The 19,854-nt window shown below is 36.9% G+C and overlaps 1 protein-coding gene across 1 annotated transcript; it reads left to right on the forward strand.

Annotated features, from left to right (window-relative positions):
* The first annotated feature begins 1,437 nt into the window (after positions 1-1,437).
* On the forward strand, positions 1,438-19,631 carry LOC121421554 (peroxisomal membrane protein PEX16-like). The gene is made up of 10 exons (XM_041616299.1): positions 1,438-1,732; positions 4,491-4,526; positions 5,395-5,474; positions 6,149-6,282; positions 6,986-7,218; positions 9,734-9,874; positions 11,071-11,143; positions 12,618-12,743; positions 16,211-16,275; positions 18,913-19,631. Exons 1-10 carry the CDS (start codon positions 1,555-1,557, stop codon positions 18,972-18,974), a joined length of 1,128 nt encoding a protein of 375 aa, XP_041472233.1. The 5' UTR covers positions 1,438-1,554; the 3' UTR covers positions 18,975-19,631.
* Positions 19,632-19,854: the final 223 nt, after the last annotated feature.

Raw genomic sequence — 19,854 nt, forward strand, 5'->3', positions numbered from 1 at the left:
ATTTTTCATCAAATTTGAATATTTGGTCTCAATGTAAAAATTTTTAGTAGCTCTTTAAGATGATACCAAAGAAAAGTTGAAATTCCCATTGAAATGTGATCTAAAATGGCAAAGAAAAATCACTTTTTTCGAAAGGGGTTAGGTCCACACAGAATTTTTTTTAAAGAATATTAAAAAAATACGAAGACAGGTGGATTTCTTTTATACCCAATTTTATTTTCTCATGGTAGGGTATCACGAACAATTAGTTTCGCATAAGAATATTAAATATATATGGGAGAATAAAAAAATATATTTTCTTGGAGTGGACCTAACCCCTTTTGCAAACAAACTATTCTGAAGAGTTCATTTGTCAAAAGGGGTTAGGTCCTTTGTTCATATTTTATTATTGTTTTCTATCTCAAATCCTCTATATTTTTAGTCGTTCTGATGAAAACAACGAAAATTTGAAATTCACATGAAAACGTGAATAAAAGTGGCAAAAATAAATCACCTTTTAATCAAAATAGATTGGATTCATTCCAGTTTAGTTGCAAAAGGGGTTAGGTCCACTATTTTTTAGAAGAATATATAAAAAAAATTGAAGATAGGTAGATTTCTTTTTTACACAATTTCATGTTCACATGATAGGGTAGTACATCATGATAATTTAGTTTCTCATAAGAATATTGCAGTAAATGAGAATAAAAAACATGTTTTTTCTCGGAATGGTAAAAAGTGGACCTATTCCCTTTTGCAACTAAACTCTTCATATTTTGCCAGTTATTTTTGCAATAATTGTATTTCAGAGTTTTATATGTGAAATTGATTTTTTAATGAAAATAAATGCCCATGCCTTCTGGGTGAAACAAAAATCATCATCACCATCAGCAGCAGCTGCAGCAGCATCTTCGACATCATCATCGCCTTGGGAAAAGTGGAAGGTGCGCTACGTAAATCTTGTTATTATAACCTTCAGCGGCAACAGGATCGTCACCAGTTCCCTTTCACCTCTTCAGTCAATCAAACATTTTTTTTTGTAGTTTTTATTTATATAAAAATATATTAATCATTTAATCCCATTCCATGAAAACTCGTTTGGAGAACTTTTGCTTCGAAGAAAAATAATTTTCCAATTATTTTGCATAAATCAAATTTTTAAAGTAAATTGTATTAACTGTGCCACTGTATCAATCGTCTGTGGTCCAAATGCCTACGGTTGTATCTTCGAAAAAAAAAATGTTGTTATTATTACGGAGGTAGAATAAAACCAACCAAACAATACAAATAAACAAAGCTGTATCAAGTTGGTATCAGAATTATTTGTTGGGTTTGCTATTTCCCTTATTTGTAGTAGACTAGGACTAGGAGTCGCATGAGCAAGAGATGGCGCCCCACCATCCGATTTTACTACACCCTCGGCCAGCGCGCGCCATAAAAATATAGGCCAGGTCGCAAAAAATAAGCCCAACAAATTTTACAACCAACGGGACTACAAGCTTCTTCGAGTAATCTGCCTGTTGATTAGGTTGATGTCTCGCAAAGACTCTGCTCATAAAGAGTTATTGATTAAAAATGTCAGCTTCGCCATTGACTACACAGGAACAAGCATGTATCAGTATGAAGTATCTTAGTAAAATGTGTTTGAAATACCAAGAAACATGCGCTTGGTATCGAAAGTGGGTGGTCGAAAATCCTGACGTGGTTTCTCAAGTGGAAAAGACATTTCGTGTGCTTTCATACTTCATAACGGGTGAGTAATTCAGAAGATCAGAGGCAGAGTGAATGTCATGGTATGGTAGTGGGTCGGGCAAGACTTCGGCATTATCGTGAAATTGGGAACAAGTTCCTAATTTCCACAGGACACTTTTTCACGACAAGACATGACCTAGACAGCTGGCAGCCGTCTGTTTCGAGGAGTTTTTTAACATTTTTTTTTTTATTTCTTCTCGTACACAGACGGCTCGCTATCGTGTAGACCAAAAGCTTCGGTCTCTGTTATGTTGGTTGTTCAGCTGAACTTCGTTGGCTTCACTCACCAAATACATAGACCGAAGTTAAACCGTCGTCTGTACGGGGGCTCAATGGCCACGGCTAATTTCTTGTTTTTCTCCTCAATACCGTGATATTTTACACAAACTTTGCATTCATATGCACCTTTAAGTAATGACAGTTTCTTACCCTAAATTCCCGCTTTGAAACTGGCATTCAGAGGATTGTCTCTAAAAGTTGACACTTGCGACTCGGAGAGTGGGCAGCCATCTTGGTAATGAATCATTCATGAAAAAGTGGCCGGCGAAAGTTAGACTCCGCCCTATGACCTTTACGTCACACATATACAGTGCTCGGCCGGGCGATCGAGCAAACGTTGAAAAGGAAAAGAAAATTAATATTCATAAGCCTGACGTAAAAGAGATGATCTGATTGGCCAACGGTTTCGATAAGCAGTTGACCCGGAAGTTCATCCCACCTCATATGTTTGTGTACATTATCGACTTCGGAGGAACGAGTGAATTGGGAGCTACACGACAGCCGAGGAAAGTCACTGTTTTTGTTCCTTTTCAATTGAGTTTTCACCACTTAAATGCCAATCAAAGCCAAGAGGAAATAAGCTGCATTTTGGTAAGCTTCTTTTTATATATAATAATGCATTAATGAAAAAAATCGATGAGCCCTGCCGGGGGATTTTGCATTGTACCTCCCCTAATGGTGGGGACACGCTAGCGAGCCGTCTGTCGACGAGGAGAAATTAAAAAAATAAAAAAATGTTAAAAAACTCCTCGAAACAGACGGCTGCCAGCTGTCTAGCTATCGTGCAGCCACCATTAGGGGACTTGCAATGCAAAATCCCCCCTTCGGGGCTCTTCAATTTTTGTCTTTAATGAATGAATCAATCACCAGTAGGCAATGGTAGGCCTACGACAATACACCAGACGGTGGACTGTCTGTATGGTCAGTTCCCCCATGTCTGCGCGGTCTCCCAAGTCTGCGCACCCGCGTATCTGCGCGATTCTAGTAAAAGAAGATACGCAATGAGCACGAACTTTACACATGCAATACATAGACAGGTATTCATAAAAAAATCTGACTCAAAATAGTGGAAAAATAATGAATTCAGGGCGTTTCATGCGAAAGCCTCAAAATGTAGCCTTTGTCCTCAAAATCCCCGAAACGTGTGCAAAGTGAATGAGTGCGCAGACATGGGGTACCATTTTTTTTTTCAATCTGAAAATGACAGCCCGAGGTTTTTTCCAGGAAAATCATATATTTCTTTCAAATTTTTATGAGATATTTGGCACACTAACTCATGATGTAAGGAACATTATCAACTGAAAGATTTTGTGAAATAAAAAGAAATTCACTTTAAATCTTAACTCAAATCGTTAGGTGCGCAGACTTGGGGCCCACCATCATACTGTTTCCAGAAGAAGAGGAAGATGAAAATTTTGAACATTTATGCAACCGAAATGCAAATTAATATTCCCTCTTGGTATTAATTGCCAAAAAACAGAAAAAATCAAGTTAAAAGGAACAAAAACAGTCACCTCGGCTGTCGCGCAAATTCACTTCCCCGTTTTATCCGATCCTAAGTACATAAACATATGGCCATTGAGTCCCCTGTACAGATCGCGCTAGAACTTCGGTCTCTGTATTTGGTGAGTGAAGCCAACGGAGTTCAGCTGAACAACCAACATAACAGAGACTGAAGCTTTTGGTCTAGACAAGACATGACCTAGGCCTACGTTTTTGAGCATGCTCACTGCTAACCCAGGGAACTCCTGCCTGCGTAGCGGGCGGGAGTTCCGTGTAAAGGCATACTCACCTGACAATCGTGAAGTATGGTCAAAGTAATTCTCCGAATAAATAGTGAAAACAGAAATCAAGCACTTACCACGATTATATGGATGAAGGTCACGAGTGGCAGTTTTTCTGACATCTAGGCACAGACTGGAACCTCAAAAAACGAAAAGTTCTCTCCTACACCCGTCTCGATCGGCCATAATTGTTGTTTGTTTCTTTTGCAGATATACTCAGGTGAGTATGCCAAATTGCACGTAAGATCCTGGGTTAGCTCACTGCTTCACCGCAGCTGGTGTGCTGATTCTAAATATTAAATAAGATCGTATCTCTGACGTCGACTCTGTCAGTCTGTGTAAATAAACAATCTAATCCTTCAAAGAGCTTAGATCAGAAAGATTGATTTCGTTGCTGTCTTTTCTCTACTCGCTAAAATTGGAACCAGCGCGTACAACTCTATGGAAATCTCCCCATAGAGTTGTACACACTGGTTCCCATTATAGCGAGTAGAGTAAACTAGTTTACTCTACTCGCTGAAATGGGAACCAGCGCGTACAACTCTATGGAAAATTCCCCACAGAGTAAATTGTAATTGTTATGTTACATTACTTTTTCTTCTGTGTAATACGTGTAATCATAAAATATATGTAAGCCCCCTGTAGTATAAAACTTGATGATACCAGCAAGTGATATTTTTTTGAATTTTCTTTCAGGTTTTACAGATGATGGTCAAATTCTATCAGAATTTGGTAAGTTAATGCAGTGTGTGTAGAAGGATGGGGTCTGGTGGTTGGACACTTAATAATTTTGAAACCTTCTGTTTTGTCTTTAAATTCAATAGTGTGAAATTATTTTTACGTTTTTTTTCCTCTGTATTATTGCCTAACACATGGCACTAAAAATTGATGAAATTTTGTTTAACTTTTTCAAAAGGATGTTTAAATTCGATCATCTGGACACACAACAACTGGGTATACTGCATGTGTGGTAGTTGATCATATGTTAATAGACGATAAAGGTTTTTGTGTACCTGTAAATACGTTTGTTCCTTTTGCAGATATACTCCTGTGCCCCTCTACTTGATTTTCTATGATTTGGTAAATAAAGAGGCTTTTTAATAGGAGGAAATTATAATTTGAAACTATAATTTCTTCCTATCAAAAGCCTCTTTATTTACTATCTATTGTCCACAGCGGACTGCAATTGCATATTAATGAGTCAGAAAGAGGAGGATCGAGGGTATTTGAATTCCAGTTCATTGTGATTTAGCCGTGAACCAGAAAAGCCTGGTGGTTAATTCGCTGCCCGGAAAGCAGTAGATGGCAGGTTCGAATCCCACTGGTTCCAATTTTTTTGGACTTATAATTTTCAATACAGATCGAGCAAGCGATCTTAAACACATTGGAGTAATGCCAAATTCTATAGTTTGAATGCTATTTATTATAAACCAAGTACCAAATACCCTGATCCTGGAAAATAAATATATCACTAGATCTATACTGTATGCTCTGAAACTCTCCATCCCCTCTCCCCCCCATTTATTACCTGTCTTCTGGTCCAGAAAGTGCATACAATCCCGTGATGTTCATTATATGTTTTTTTTCTACTCTCTTCCAGTATATGCTTTGTCTAATCTCTTGGTATTCTTTAATGATAACATCTTACGGCGAGCCAGTGCCAATCTACAACCAAAGATAGTAAGTATATGGACAGGTTAGTGTTATTCAACCCTTGGCGTGGTGATTAATGTTGCAATTTTGCACATTCGTGCAATCATAATATTCAGTTTCTCTGTTAGATCTACAATGGAGAAGGTAATTAGTGGCTATAGTTCTTAGATATCATTGTTGAGTCACCTCGGTCATTTGCATCACCTGATACCCCTGTCTTTTCATATGTAGCAGAAAATTCATCTGTCTTAACTTTCTTATTCTACATATGATTTTGACAAAATTTTCAGTATTACACTTGTTGGATATGCCTCTTTTTATTCATGCCAAATTAATATATTCCTGGTGTTGACTTTGGCTTTAAAGATGCTAATGTAACAATTTTATACCTCATTGAAGTATTGTCATGTCCTTTCATCTTATTTTATTTGCCTATGATAGAGTCTGTCACATGATGAATACTAATGTTTCGTAACCCTATTGAAGCATTGCCATTTTCTTATTTTCTTTAAAATTATAACTTTCATCTGTCACATGATCAATTAAGATGTTAATTTCTTGACCACATTTAAGCCCTTATTTTCTTACTTTTTCTGTTTGCTTTCATAGGGTTTGTCACATGATGAATTAAGATGCTAATGTTTCTTGACCACATTGAAGAATTGTTTTTTCTTTCACCCTCTTTCCTCATACTTTCATAGAGTTTATCACAGGATCGATTAAGACGCTTGTTAACTATCCTTGACCATGTCTCCGTTTTCTTTGAGCTGGCCTCAAAGCAGTTTTGGGGTGAGTCAGGGAAGTGGACTGTCATCGCTGCTATTCAACTGCTTCGGTAAGCACTAATATGCAAGTTCCATTAAATTTGCTCCTGCAACAATTGCTCCGCTGTTAATTCTACACAGTAATGGAATGACCAACTTCAACCCTATCCTTAACCAAACCCTAAAGGTAACATGAAACCCTATTGCAACCCTAACCCTATATCGTAGACTGAATGAAGCCCAGAGCATTTGTCGTCGGAGCAAATGTCGTGTCACCCATATGCGATATATATCTTGTATGTACAGGGAATAATTTTTTTCCGAATCTGATTAGCATTTTTGGTCTTAAGATAACAGCTCTCAACCAATGATTTGTTCAACCCTCTGTAAAACTCTGATTCTCAAAAGACTTTTTGTGTAGCAGTCTTAAAGAAAAATATGGAGCAAAGTGCGATACAATACCAGGAAAATTTGTTTGTATTTCATTTCTGGTTTCAAACGGTTCTGATTGGTATCCTTATTGAAAATACATTATGCAATTTTGTTTCAATACTGTTCATTTACCCAGTTACGTTATCTTGATTTATCTCTTGAGCTTTTGAAGTTGTCAGTCAGCCCTCTCTTGATACTGGCAATCTGGAAGGAAATGTGATAAACATTGTTTAGTGACTGAAATATTCAGGTCAGTGACTAAGCATAGCAATAATAAGTTATTGGGTTATTACAAGGCTTATTGAGAGTGATATTACACTTTGTCCATGTGTTTATTTCCAGAGCAATATTCCGGCTTGTTCTTCTACGCCGTCTGAAAGCAGGCATGCAATCCTCGCCTCCCATTCCAACGTTGAACCGCAAGAACCTCCCACCTGTCCAGATAGAATCTTCCACCGATACAGAAGGGGAAGGCGATCACGCAAGGGTGCCATTCTCTCTCGGAGCAGTCCAGCCGCAACCTCTGACCTTTGAGGGCCGAAGGTCAAGAAGAGTCGTCAGGTCCTTGCATGCAAGTAAGTATCTAAATAATAAAGTGTAATAGTTTTTTTGTACTGGTAATACAGATTTGTTTGTGTTTTCTGTCTTTATATACAGAGGTGCTAAAAAGTGAGTGAACCCCACCAGAAAATGAACTTATTTAAAAGTGTTCAAATTCTGCCATCTTTCATATATTTAACTGTGAACTCGGGTGATAAATTATTACATTCAAAAGTTATTTTTTCCAGGCTCGCTGAACATTGTAGTGTCGTTGTCATCGTTCAACACTCTGCGAGAAGGAGTGCATTTTCTGGTGGGGGTTCACCAACTTCACTAACTTTTTAAAGCACCAGTGTAACTAATGTGTTCATATGAAAATTACAGGTTTGAGCAAAAGCACCAAAGTCTTGATGTTTATTTCTTTAGGTTCTATGTAGCAGGGGCAAGTATATTTTGATGAGGGGTGGGAAGGGGGGGGGGGCAGGCAAGATTACCTATAAGAGAATGATGCACTTTATTTTTATGCCCCTGCAGACGAAGTCAAGAGGGGGCATTAAGTGTTGCCCCTGTCCATCCATTCTTATATATTCCATATTTAATGGATTTAACAAAATTTTGGTGTGTAGGTAGATGACACAAAAATACAGGCTAAGTTTGAATTCGGAGTGCACAGGTCAAAGGTTACAGCTTATTAAACATGCTAGTTGATTTCCGCATGAAACTTAGGAAATATTCAACAGATTTAAAAGTGTTTGGTCTCTGGCAAGATGACACCAAAATATAGTTAGGTCACATGAAATGACCTGACTGTCATATTTTCTGTCAGAGATTATTATGGAAAGGGTGAGTCTTAAGGTCAAAGGTCTAAATTTGTTCATTATATATATATATGCATATTCATTTCTGCACCATATTAAGTTTAATCATATTGAATTAATTTCTGATCGGGTTAAGCGGGGGCATCTGTGTCCTTTGGACACGTCAAATTTCTAGTTCTCAAATGAATTTCAGGGGTAATATACTTTACACTACCCAAACCTTTCTCTGTTTGTTATTTTCCTCTCACTTTTCCTCTTTTTTTTCCTCCACATTCTGAAAAATCATAGGGGTGGTTGTCCCCCCATATCCCTATAGCGCCAAGACTCTGCTTGATCTACAGGTATGCCAATTCAGGAAATGAAAGATATTTTCACCTTTGAGGTTGTGAATTCTTTAGGGACATGGGGAAGAGTTTGAAAAAGAAACAAGGGTTTGAACCACTTGGTCTGTTTGATTGTGTAGTCTACTCACCAACTTACACACCAAGATTGGACCAATAAAGGACAAGTCCATCCCAACAAAAAGATGATTGGAATAAAAAGAGAAAAATCTGACAAGATTTCATCAAAATCGGATGTAAATGGGAGAGTTATGACATTTTAAAGTTTCATTTAATTTCACAGAACAGTTGTATGCGAATGAGGGGACTGATGACGTTACACACTCACTATTTTTTTTGTATTTTATTATGTGAAATATTAAAAACTGCTTATTGTCATGTGAAACAAAATTGTATTTCTCGCTGAACATGTGGAATTACCATTTTAACAGTTTATGGTGAAGTCAAGACAGTTGGTCCTTAGTTACTGTAAAATCTGTAAAACTTGAAATATTGTATAGTTAAAAAAAAAAATAGTGAGTGGATGATGTGATGTCATCAGTCTGCTCATTTGCATACAGACCAGGATGTGCATGTAACCGTTTTGTAAAAAATAGGCAAAACATTAAAATGTCATAACTTTCTTAAATTTTAAATTTTGATGAAAATTCCAGTGTTATGCCAGTTGGATTTTTCTCCTTTGATTCAAATCAACTTTTTATTGGGGTGGACTTGACCTTTAATGATTAGCAATCTCCCTGCTTTTATTCAGAGAAAGGTCAGAGCGCCCTCTATGCGAATGATTGTTCTATTGATTGGAGAGACTCTGTACTCTGTATTTGCATTCTGTTTTCTGTTGTATACAATTTTCTTGGATTGTGCCCTTATTCCTTTACTAGCTCCAGTTATGGCTCTCAGAACATGGAAATTACCACAAACAGAACTACCCTACAGGATCAAAGAGGAACTTGGCATGACGGAATTTACAAGGATGTCATCGAAGGGAGGAATTGTATACTCAATATTTTGGATAGTATTAAGTTATTTTGATAGTGCTCTTTCTCTTTCCTAGCTCCTGATATGGCTCTTAAAACATGGAAGTTACCACAAACTGAACAACCCATCAGGTTGGAGGAGGATCTTGACATGAAGGAACTTACAGGGATGTCTTTGTAAGAATATATTTTGGATACTGTGAACAAGTTCCTCTTAGTTGTGCCCTTATTCTCTTTTCTAGCTCCTGATATTGCCCTCAAAATAATGGAAGTTACTACAAACTGGACAACCCTACCGGGGAGAGTTGGACTTTGGTGTATCAGAACTTGCAGGGATATCTTTGTGTGGAGAAATCCTCTATTCTGTGTTTTGGATAATGGTAATTTTCTTGGTTGTGCCCTTATTTTATTTACTAGCTCCAGATATGGCCCTCAGAACATGGAAGTTACCGCAAACTGAGCAACCCTTCAGGATAGAGGAGGATCTTGGCATGACAGAACTTGCAGGGATGTCATTGATGGGTGAAACTCTCTACATTTCCAGACCTTTGATTCACTGTATCCTTTCATCAGTTCATACTGCAAGCATCACACTGTCCTGTGGGTGACACAACATGCTCCTGCGACATTTTCTCTGATGTTAATATATCAGAGGGCATAGCTTTAGATATAAGATTGTAATATAGTGTTCGGTTCAGAGTATTGTAAAGTCCCTCGGATAGGACGTTAAATGGAGGCCCTATGTAGAGGAGAGTCACCACCTTTGCACGTTAAGAACCCACTGCACTATTCGTATAAGAGTAGGGGGAAACCCCGGTGTAGTAGTCCACCTGCATCCCCCCCAATCAGTTATATTGGGAAGAGAGACCTGCGGGTCATAGTGATTCAGTTCGCTTTTTCGCCTCCCAGGCACAGGTGACGCCCACAAAATAATAATAAAGAATCGGATTAGAGTGGGGGTTTTGTATTCCAGTGACCCAAGTTTGATTTCAGTGCCCTTTGGTAAGGCATTTATAACCAGGTCCCTCGGAGAGGATCTTCAGCTGTCGGCCCTCTAGTTGCTTGCTTACCAGCATTCATGCTTTCTTAGCAATCAGGTCAAAAAAATCATTACGATTTCCCATTTAGTTTTAGAGGTTAGGTTTCATGTTTTGCTTATGTTTATCAAGCAGATTTTCCATCCGAGCAATTGTCGCTGGAGCAATTGTCACTGGAGCAATTGTCGCTGGAGAAATTGTCAGGGAACTGCTCTGGGAAGTGTTACTTGAAGCATCTTGTCAGTATACAAATGATGCACAGATATGAGTGCATTGGTAGGTTTTGTTGGCGTAAGGTAACTATGGAACTGTTAAACCCGCAAGGCACAGCAGAGTGGGTTTAGACTTGTTTCCATGGTTACCGCATGCTCACTTGTCCCACCAATGCACAAACTAACCTGTGTATCATTTGTTTTATAGAATGATGGAATGTTTTGGCAAAAATATTTTTTTACTACCATGCATAAGTAATTACTGACTCATGGCTAGCCATGCATCCGGTCATTACTTATGCATGGTTGCCATTTTATAAAGATCATTATTGTATGATGAGCCGGTGCGTAGATCAAGATACAGATATATTTTGTTTATATTTTCTTTATGCTTAGTTCCTACTATGTCAAATGTAACACTGTATTCTGTAAATTTATTATTTTTTTTGCATGGTGAAAAAAATAAAAAAAACAAATATATTTCTTAACCGGATTGCATGCACAGTATCCAGTCTCTTTGTTTGGGGATGGTCGTCATGGAAACCGTGGTTGCTGTCGATAACAGCAGACATTGTTAGGTAAGATTACCAAGAATTGATATATATAGTTATTGTATAGCTTCCAACTTGTTCCATTTTGTCAGGATGATTTACGATAGTGTTTGAAGATATTACAAATCCTTTGCGATGGATTATCTACAACCTTGTGATAAGATAAGGTGATTCTTTGTTTTCCATTCAAAATTTCATGCCTACTTTCCCAATTAGCGAGGTAAATTGAAATAGTGAAATCAACATGATGTGCCGTCTCGGGAAAAGCAAAGCTTTACTTTTCTCAGACAACACGAAAATGTGAAGTACACTAGAGTAGACAACGATATGGTTTTGCTTTTGAATTTTTATTTTGACAAAATATTTGTTGATGTTTCCTGACAGGATTGTGGAAAAATGAAAATTTTAACATTGTGATGCACTCAACCCAGGTGAGGTAAATGGGTACCGGCAGGAAATAATTCCCCAAAAAGCTGTGCGCATCTGAATCGGTAGTCTAGCAGACCTGCCGTATTTAGTACGTTTGTGCAACCAAAATACAGCAGTATGTTTTTTCTTTAAAAAATATGTTTTTGTAAAAAGAAAAAAAATTTTAATTGTAATTTATTGAGAAAAATCATCTCTATTTGTGTCTATTTCATAAATCGTACACAAATATGGTTATTAGATGTAATGTAATTTCAGGTTACTTTTTTTTCAATCATTTTGTTAAAACCAGGATGAAGATATGTTTTAATGTTTTTTTTTCATCTGCAAGAGCAGTGCGCATTTTAGCTTGCATGCAGCTTGAGCGCCGCGATGAGCGAGTGCGCCAAGCATTTTATTATGAAATACACTTTTTTTGGGGAAAAATACATTTTTTTTATCACAGAATACAGGGGCCGATTACACGAAAGTGTCTTTGCAAGGACCGTCTTTCGTGTTGCCCATTTTTTATGATGCGCCATTTTTTTATTATGCGCCATGTGAAACGCATTTTAAATAAATCATCTGCAAACATATTTTATTCGTCCGTTAAAATAAACAAAATATTTGTTTACAAAATGATGTGATATATCATGAAATTGTATAAAATTTGATTTAAAAGCAAGCTAACAAATCTTATTCTTAATCATAAATTTCAGAAACACCCCGCTTATAGCGTATCATAAAAGATGGGCGACACGAAAGACGGTCCTTGGAAAGACCCTTTCGTGCAATCGGCCCCAGTTTTTCATTCCCAGAGGTTGGCAGGTCTGGTCTAGCTTAGCTGGGTAATGATAATAACAGTGCCCGCTGGGAGAACAGTTTTCGGAACTGAAGTGGCTACCCTTGGTAAATATGCCATTATTTTTATTAACAAACGGTCGGTCAGATGAGGGCAACGTAGCAGTATATTTAAGGCCTTATGAGACACGCAATTGTGTGTCTGACAAGCTCATGGTATGTATACTTATCTGCAGGTATTACAGCGAGGCACTGTCTTTGAAATATGTTTTCTTTTTTTTGTTTTTTCTTCCAGCCTAGAGCTGATGCAGAGAGATGAGAAGTCAAAGTTCACCTCTAAAGAGAAATCAGAACTCTACAACCGAAAACTCATGCTATTGTTCTACCTCTTAAGATCCCCTTGCTACAACAAATTGACCAGGTATCCTTACAAGATAGTATTCATCATTGTATAGTCTCAATGGTCATACATCATATATTCTTTTGTGTTTGGTCTCCTGGTGGGTGTTTCATAAAGCTGTTCATAAGATACGAATGACTTTACGCAAACTGGTGATCCTTGTGCTATGTGATACCCCTATGCCATAGGAATATGTTCCAGTCGTGCATTAAGTTGCTTGTAGCTTTATGAACAGCTTTATGAAACACCCACCAGGAGTCGGCAAGAATATACCCTAGGGGGTGAGTGGGTGGAAGGCACTATAATGGCAGTATGGGTATGCGTGTCATTCATTACTCCTTTTCAGGCCTTGCCAGCAATTCCCAAATATATCAGTTTCACCCTTATCCATTGACCAACTCGTTCTCCCCTGTTCCTAAGCCCTTCATTTCCAGCATCAGGTTACACGGGCCTAATCACTAGTGGCAGGCCCTAGATATTCATTCGAGCCAACCCATTGCTATTTTTTTTATTTTGATATGGCTGATTGACAAAGTGTATGCATATGATTGTCCATCTAACACTGATTCTATTTTTGGTAATTACTGAACTTCCTTTTCCCAAATTGGGAAGAAATATCACCAATTTTGGACTATATTTTGACTGGCGGAAGGATTAGGGCTATTTTGCTATTTGAGGTGATGAATCTGCTCCCCCCGAAGGTGTCTTCAAACACGCCAATTTATATTAAAAATGAGCCGGTCGAGGGACCCTTTTCTGGTCAGATATGGATTGCCAGATATATTTCCTATCCACTGGTAGTAAACATTCGACCCCCGAATTTCATCCTTATTTTTCATGAATTTTTTAAAGTGCCAATTTAACACATGAGTCTATGGGGAATGAATTAGGCCTGTGAAACCATCAGTTCTCAAGACCCCCTTTTCATTTCTAATTTTCAGTTCCGAAACACCCCCTTTTGCAGAGGGCCATCTAGTTCTTAATTCCATCACTTCATAGCAACTTAAGTTCTTGAGGGTACAGTTTAAGATTTTTGGGCCGCACACCCCTTTCAAGTTCGAGTCTTCCCCCTTTCCCCGTGGCACGTACTTGCCAAAAGACAAAGTCTGGGTGGTCCTTTCCACATCAAACAGAACTGTGAAGCCTCCTTTTTATTTCAGCAGGGTAGCCCTTTCAGTTACAAAACTGCTCTACCAAGGGGCCCTGCACAATAAAAAAGACAAATACATATAAATAACAATTTACACACAAAATACTTAAAACTAAATACTTAACTACAAATATTTACTCAAGTAAAATCACATTAAATTAAAATAAAAAAAATAAAATCACATACAACTAGCAGAGTTTTTATATTAAGTTTAAATTAAATCTAAAATAACACAACTATAATATTTACATTAAATCAAAGTTAACACTGTTTTTTTTATTTCGTAGTTAAGAGTTAAGCCTTTACATTTAAAGGTGAATTAAACCTTTGGAACAAACAGGCTAGTGTAGAAACAGAAAAATCAAAGAATAAGAATAAAGAAAGTTTGAGAAAAATCAGACAAATAATGAGAAAGTTATGAGCATTTGAATATTGCAATCACTAATGCTATGGAGATCCTCCTATTGGCAATGCGACAAGGATGTGTGATGTCACTGATGAACAACTTTCCCTTTGGTGGACTATAAAATACCCTCAAATGTCTCTTTTTGCTTTTTCTTATGATGATACAAACTCTTTATCCATGATGTACCCCCTCATGTAGAAAGAACACATGATCTATGGATAGATGTGATAAAAGAAGCAATTCAAGTGAAATATAAACTAAAGTAATGGGGAGAGTTGTTCACAAGTGACATCACACATCTTTGTCGCATTGCCAATGTGAGGATCTCCATAGCATTAGTGATCACAATATTCAAATGCTCATAACTTTCTCATTATTTGTCCAATTTTTCTCAAACTTTTGTTGATCTGTTTCTTAGATTTTTCTGTTTTCACACAAGCTATCTTGTTCCAATGGTTTCATTCTCCTTTAATGTAAAGGATTCACTATGATATAGTTCATTCTGCACCACGTAATATGGACACCTTTAGAAGGGGAAAATCAGTCCTAGGCCCCTGTCTTACAAAGAGTTATGATTGATCCAATCAATCGTAACTCTATGGAAATCCATCAGTGTCATAATTCTTTCTACAGGAAATGTGCGCAATGTGTTTTGAAAACGAAGAGAAGCACAGTGAATTTTCAAGACAACGATGAATGCATGAATATACATCACAGCTAGGAAATATTTTGAACAAACATGCATAATAGATGTTGACATTGCTGGCCATCCATAGTTGCGATCGCTCCAATCGATCGCAACTCTTTGTAAGACGGGGCCCATGGCTCCCTTGCATAAAAGTTACTATTATAGTAGCTTTGCCATCCACTGGTAACTGCCATGGTAAAAACAACCAGGGAGGTCGGGGGTTCAAACACCGGTCGCTTCAGACCGAAAGACGTTGAAAAATGGGAGTTGCTGCTTTCCTGTTTGGCGTTCAACGATTAAAGGGATAGAGCCTCGTCGATCTGGCGCTGCACAGTGGCTGCCGGGCCCACGATCAATTGGGCAAAGCAAATTTTTGGAGTATTTCATTTCATTTCAATAATAAAATTTTCGAACAATAAAATATAGATTTCCTTTTTTCATCCCCCAACATCAACCCCCAGGGATTGTGACAACATATCACAGTCAAAAGTAACGATTGGAACCTTGGAGCTTAGGGTTTTATAAGTCAAATCAATATTGAACAATACCTTTAAAGGACAAGTCCACCCCAACAAAAACTGGATTTGAATAAAAAGAGAAAAATTCAACAAGCATAACACTGAAAATTTCATCAAAATCGGATGTAAAATAAGAAAGTTATGGCATTTTAAAGTATCGCTTCATTTCACAAAACAGTTATATGCACATCTCGGTCGGTATGCAAACGAGGAACTGATGACATCACTCACTATTTGGTATTTTGATTTTCTCGTCATTGTCATGTGAAATGAAGTTTCATTCCTCCCTGAACACGTGGAATTCCATTATTTTAACATTTTGTGCTTCAGGCAAGGAGGTCCTAATCGTCAAATTCGTAAAAATTGAAATATTGTATAATTCAAACAATAAAAAACAAAAGAAATAGTGAGTGAGTGACATCATCGCCTCTCTCATTTGGATGTAACTGGCTCGTTCATATAACTATTTTGTTAAAAATAAGCGAAACTTTGAAATGTCATAACTTTCTTATTTTACATCAGATTTTGATGAAATTTTCAGCATTGTGCTTGTCTGATTTTTCTCTATTGATTCAAATCAACATTTTTCTGAGGTGGACTTGACCTTTAAACTGCCAAATATGAAACTCCAAATAGTCATTTCTTTGTTGCTATGAAATATCAAGTTAATACCAATTAGCTTGTTTCTTACATTCTTGTTTCTTCTCATTTTCTCAATCTTAATAGGAGAAGGCTCGAAAGTTTGTTGAAGTCCGTCGGAGGAACAGTCCCTTTGGCAAGCATGCTAACAAGTAAGGCTCATTTGTTTTTAGAGTACCATCTCCATTCATCTATTCCCACTTGGTCAAATAAACAGTCTGTCAAACTCCACTCATGAAAAGTCTACCTGCACGTCAGGGAGACTCCTTGAAAATTGACTGATTTTCAAGTGAAAAAACTGCAGATTTTCTTCATCTCCCTAATACATACATTGATTTCTGTCATTGGATTGTGTGTAATCGAGAAAGAACTCCCGCCTTCCTTAGTAAATGCTCCCGGAAAGGTCAATATTCAGGGTTCCCAGCCCATCAGGGAAAATATTTTACTTTATCCAGGCAGGGAAAAATAAGGGAATTTGATAAAATAATACCATAAGTCAGGGAAAAATTTCTAAAATGAGGTAATTTTGATCAGCCCAAAAGTTGAAAGCACAGTAGTCAGTCAGACTCTGTTATATTCTGTTGCATATTAAAACAGCGTCGTTGAATGACTGGTTATGGTGGTACTAATAAGTTTTACAGTATTGTTTTTATACTGAAAATACATGTAAATTCACTGCATCAACTTAGAAAACATGCGAAACTGGGAATGGGTTTAAATAATCAAAAGGGAATTTTTAAACTTCATCAGGGAAAAAAACAGGAAGAAAAAGGAGAAGATGGAGAAGAAGAAGAGGAATAAAAAGAAGGGTGTGCAATACAAAGTTTTGTGAATGAGATAATCTTGCATTATTGGCATATAATTACTTCTTCACAGCAATCATCTACCTACTTATACATCCAAATTAACAATAACAGTTCAAAGCTACTGAAATCATTCTATCTGTTAGACTGATATTACATTTACATTTTGTTGTAACAAGCCTTAATGGAATGAGACCCAAATGGAGATAGCCCTGGGGAGTGTTTCATCAACATTTTCATCTGACAAGTTGTCAGATTTGACATCTTTCTCTGATGTTGATTGGCCGAGTGGTACTGTTACTATGGTAACTGTCGGATAAAATGGGACTTGTCGGAGTCGGATAAAACATCCGACAAGACCTTTCATGAAACGCCCCACCCCCAGATAAAAATTAGACCAAATGGATGAAGACCTAGAATGCATAAACTATTTCTAACTTTTCTGCACATTATCCATATTTTGGTTCGACATGGAACTCTCAATTTCATTCCAACTATTTTTATCCGATTTAGTCCTTCACACACTGGCATCATAAAGCAAGGGATAGTGGGTTATTTGATATCTGTTTTCAGATTTCTTACTCTTATATTTTCAAAACTCTTTAAAGGAAAAACATATTGATTATGAACATATGACCTTATTATATATCAATAGAAAGGTAATGATATGGGGGTTATCATTAGGTCATTTGAAAATAACGAAAATAATACATCGGGTGGAAATCGCCAATTAAAAAGCGCTAAAATGCCTCTCCGAAATATGCCTCACATCGGTCTCTGAATTGACTCGAATTTGATGACGTGTATGATGGTACCAGAGACGTGATTGGCTCTCCCACATCAAGCTCGACTTGCGTGCAAAACCTATTGCTAATGCTGGTGAACATGCGATTTCTCCACACTGTCACTGAGTAGTTCGATCATGAAATGGAAGAAAACCCAGAAGTTATATCTAGATTTGGATTTTGAAAGAAATGTTGTTGAAGAAGAAGATATTGATGATGAATATTCTAGCTCTAGTTTACAACATGGAATAAGGAAAATTAGGGGAATTGGCAATTTGCATCTTATGTATTATTTTTGTTATTTTCAAATGACCTAATGATAATCCCCACATCATTACCTTTCCATTGATATATAATAAGACCATATCATAATCAATATATTTCTCCTTTAAAGTACATGAGTATCAAGTATCAGGGATTGTGGGTCATTCAACATGTGTTTATAATCAAATGTCTTATTCTTACATTTTGAAAAACTCTTTAAAGCGCCTGGATTTCAAGTACCATGTTCCTTTCGATTACCAATTTCCTTTTAACACCTTTTCACCTAGAATTTTGAGTGAGAGTTCCGAAAGGTTGTTGATCGAAGGTTGATGTTGAAACCATTTTTAAAGTTCACTTTCTCCATTAGAGAAAGTAAGTGCTTTGCCTGTGAAGTGTGAACTTCCTTTTAAGAAGTTGTCATTTTGACCAGCATATTGTAATATACATATGGTATTTTTCTATCCATTCCTTTTCTTCATATAATGATTTAAAAATTGATATAAAGAAATTAGATTTTTTTGACAAGAAAATATGATTTGTGGTATCAATAAATACATTTGTGATATCAAAAAATTAATCAGTGTGCATATTTTTTTTTCTCTTTCAATGATTTTTTATTTTCATAACTTTATTTACATGCAACAAACATAATCATTATACATTATACATATTATATACAAAATGAAATAAAATACAAAACAAAACACAATAAAAAAGGAAAAAAATTATTAGGTAAACACCCTGCAGAAATCATTGGAGCATTATCTCACCCCTCCCTCCCTTTAGTGACAAAAAAATCTGCATAATTATGCTTATATGCCAATTTCAGCTTTATGTATCATCCTTTATGTCTTGTGTCTGTGTTTGTGTCAAATGCAATTTGAAAGATTTGTTGAAAAAACTTTCACATTTCAATCTTTTTTTCCCTTTTTTTCAGAGCCCATTTTAGAGTACCTACCCATTTGGCAAAAGATCTACTCTTATAACTGGGGCAACTAAGGTCCGTACTATTCACTCGCCAAAGGGTTCAACTGGGGGAAGCTAGGGTCCTTCTGCTTGTTTCTACTGTTCACTTGCAGGAGGTCTCAACTGGGGCATCTAAGGTCCTTCTGTGCTTCTGTTTGTACTGTTTCCTTGCAGAAGGACTCAACTGGGGCAGCTAAGGTCCTTCTGCAGGTCTGTCACTACTGTTCATTCGCACAAGGTCTCAACAGGACGGCTTAGCTCCTTCATTGTTTTTGTACTGTCCTAAGTGGCACAAAGGTGAAAAGTCTTGGAGCAAGCAGTAAAACACAAAGGACTTGCTCAACCAAGCTATAACGTAAGGATAAGCGTTGTTAACTGCCATGATTTATTGCCTAACTTTTTTTAATTTCCCCCAATGAAATATTAATCAAATATATGAGCCTATGGAACATCAATTAAAAGAAAGCTGTGAGAAATTCAAAAGGGGACAAGAGGTGTTCCGTAATCAGTGCTGATCTGGGATGGTCTGGGAGTGATGGTTACATGTAGAAGACTGGCCAACCAGAAGTAAGCTGTATTTTCACCCTGAACACACAAGTGTAATACAGGATGGTTGTTAAAGGACAAGTCCACTCCAACAAAAAGTTGATTTGAATAAAAGGAGAAAAATCCAACAAGCAAAACTCTGAAAATTTAGTCAAAATCAGATGTAAAATAAGAAAGATATGACAATTTAAAGTTCCGCTTAATTTCACAGAACAGTTATATGCACATCCTGGTCGTTATGCAAATTGGCAGACTGATGGCGTCACCCACTCACTATTTCTTTAGTATTTTATTATATGAAATATGAAAAATTTCTCATCATTGTCATGTGAAAATTTTTTATTTCCTCCTTGAAGATGTGGAATTA

The sequence above is a fragment of the Lytechinus variegatus genome, chromosome 9 (genome assembly GCF_018143015.1).
Source record: "Lytechinus variegatus isolate NC3 chromosome 9, Lvar_3.0, whole genome shotgun sequence".
NCBI lineage: Eukaryota > Metazoa > Echinodermata > Echinoidea > Temnopleuroida > Toxopneustidae > Lytechinus > Lytechinus variegatus.

Bases quoted from the DNA above. Each gene is read 5' to 3' on its own strand.
- LOC121421554 (XM_041616299.1), top strand. From the start codon at position 1,555: ATGTCAGCTTCGCCATTGACTACACAGGAACAAGCATGTATCAGTATG. The intron at 5,475-6,148 runs GTAAGTATATGG...ATACTTTCATAG, and splicing joins CCAATCTACAACCAAAGATA to AGTTTATCACAGGATCGATT. The intron at 6,283-6,985 runs GTAAGCACTAAT...GTTTATTTCCAG, and splicing joins GCTGCTATTCAACTGCTTCG to AGCAATATTCCGGCTTGTTC.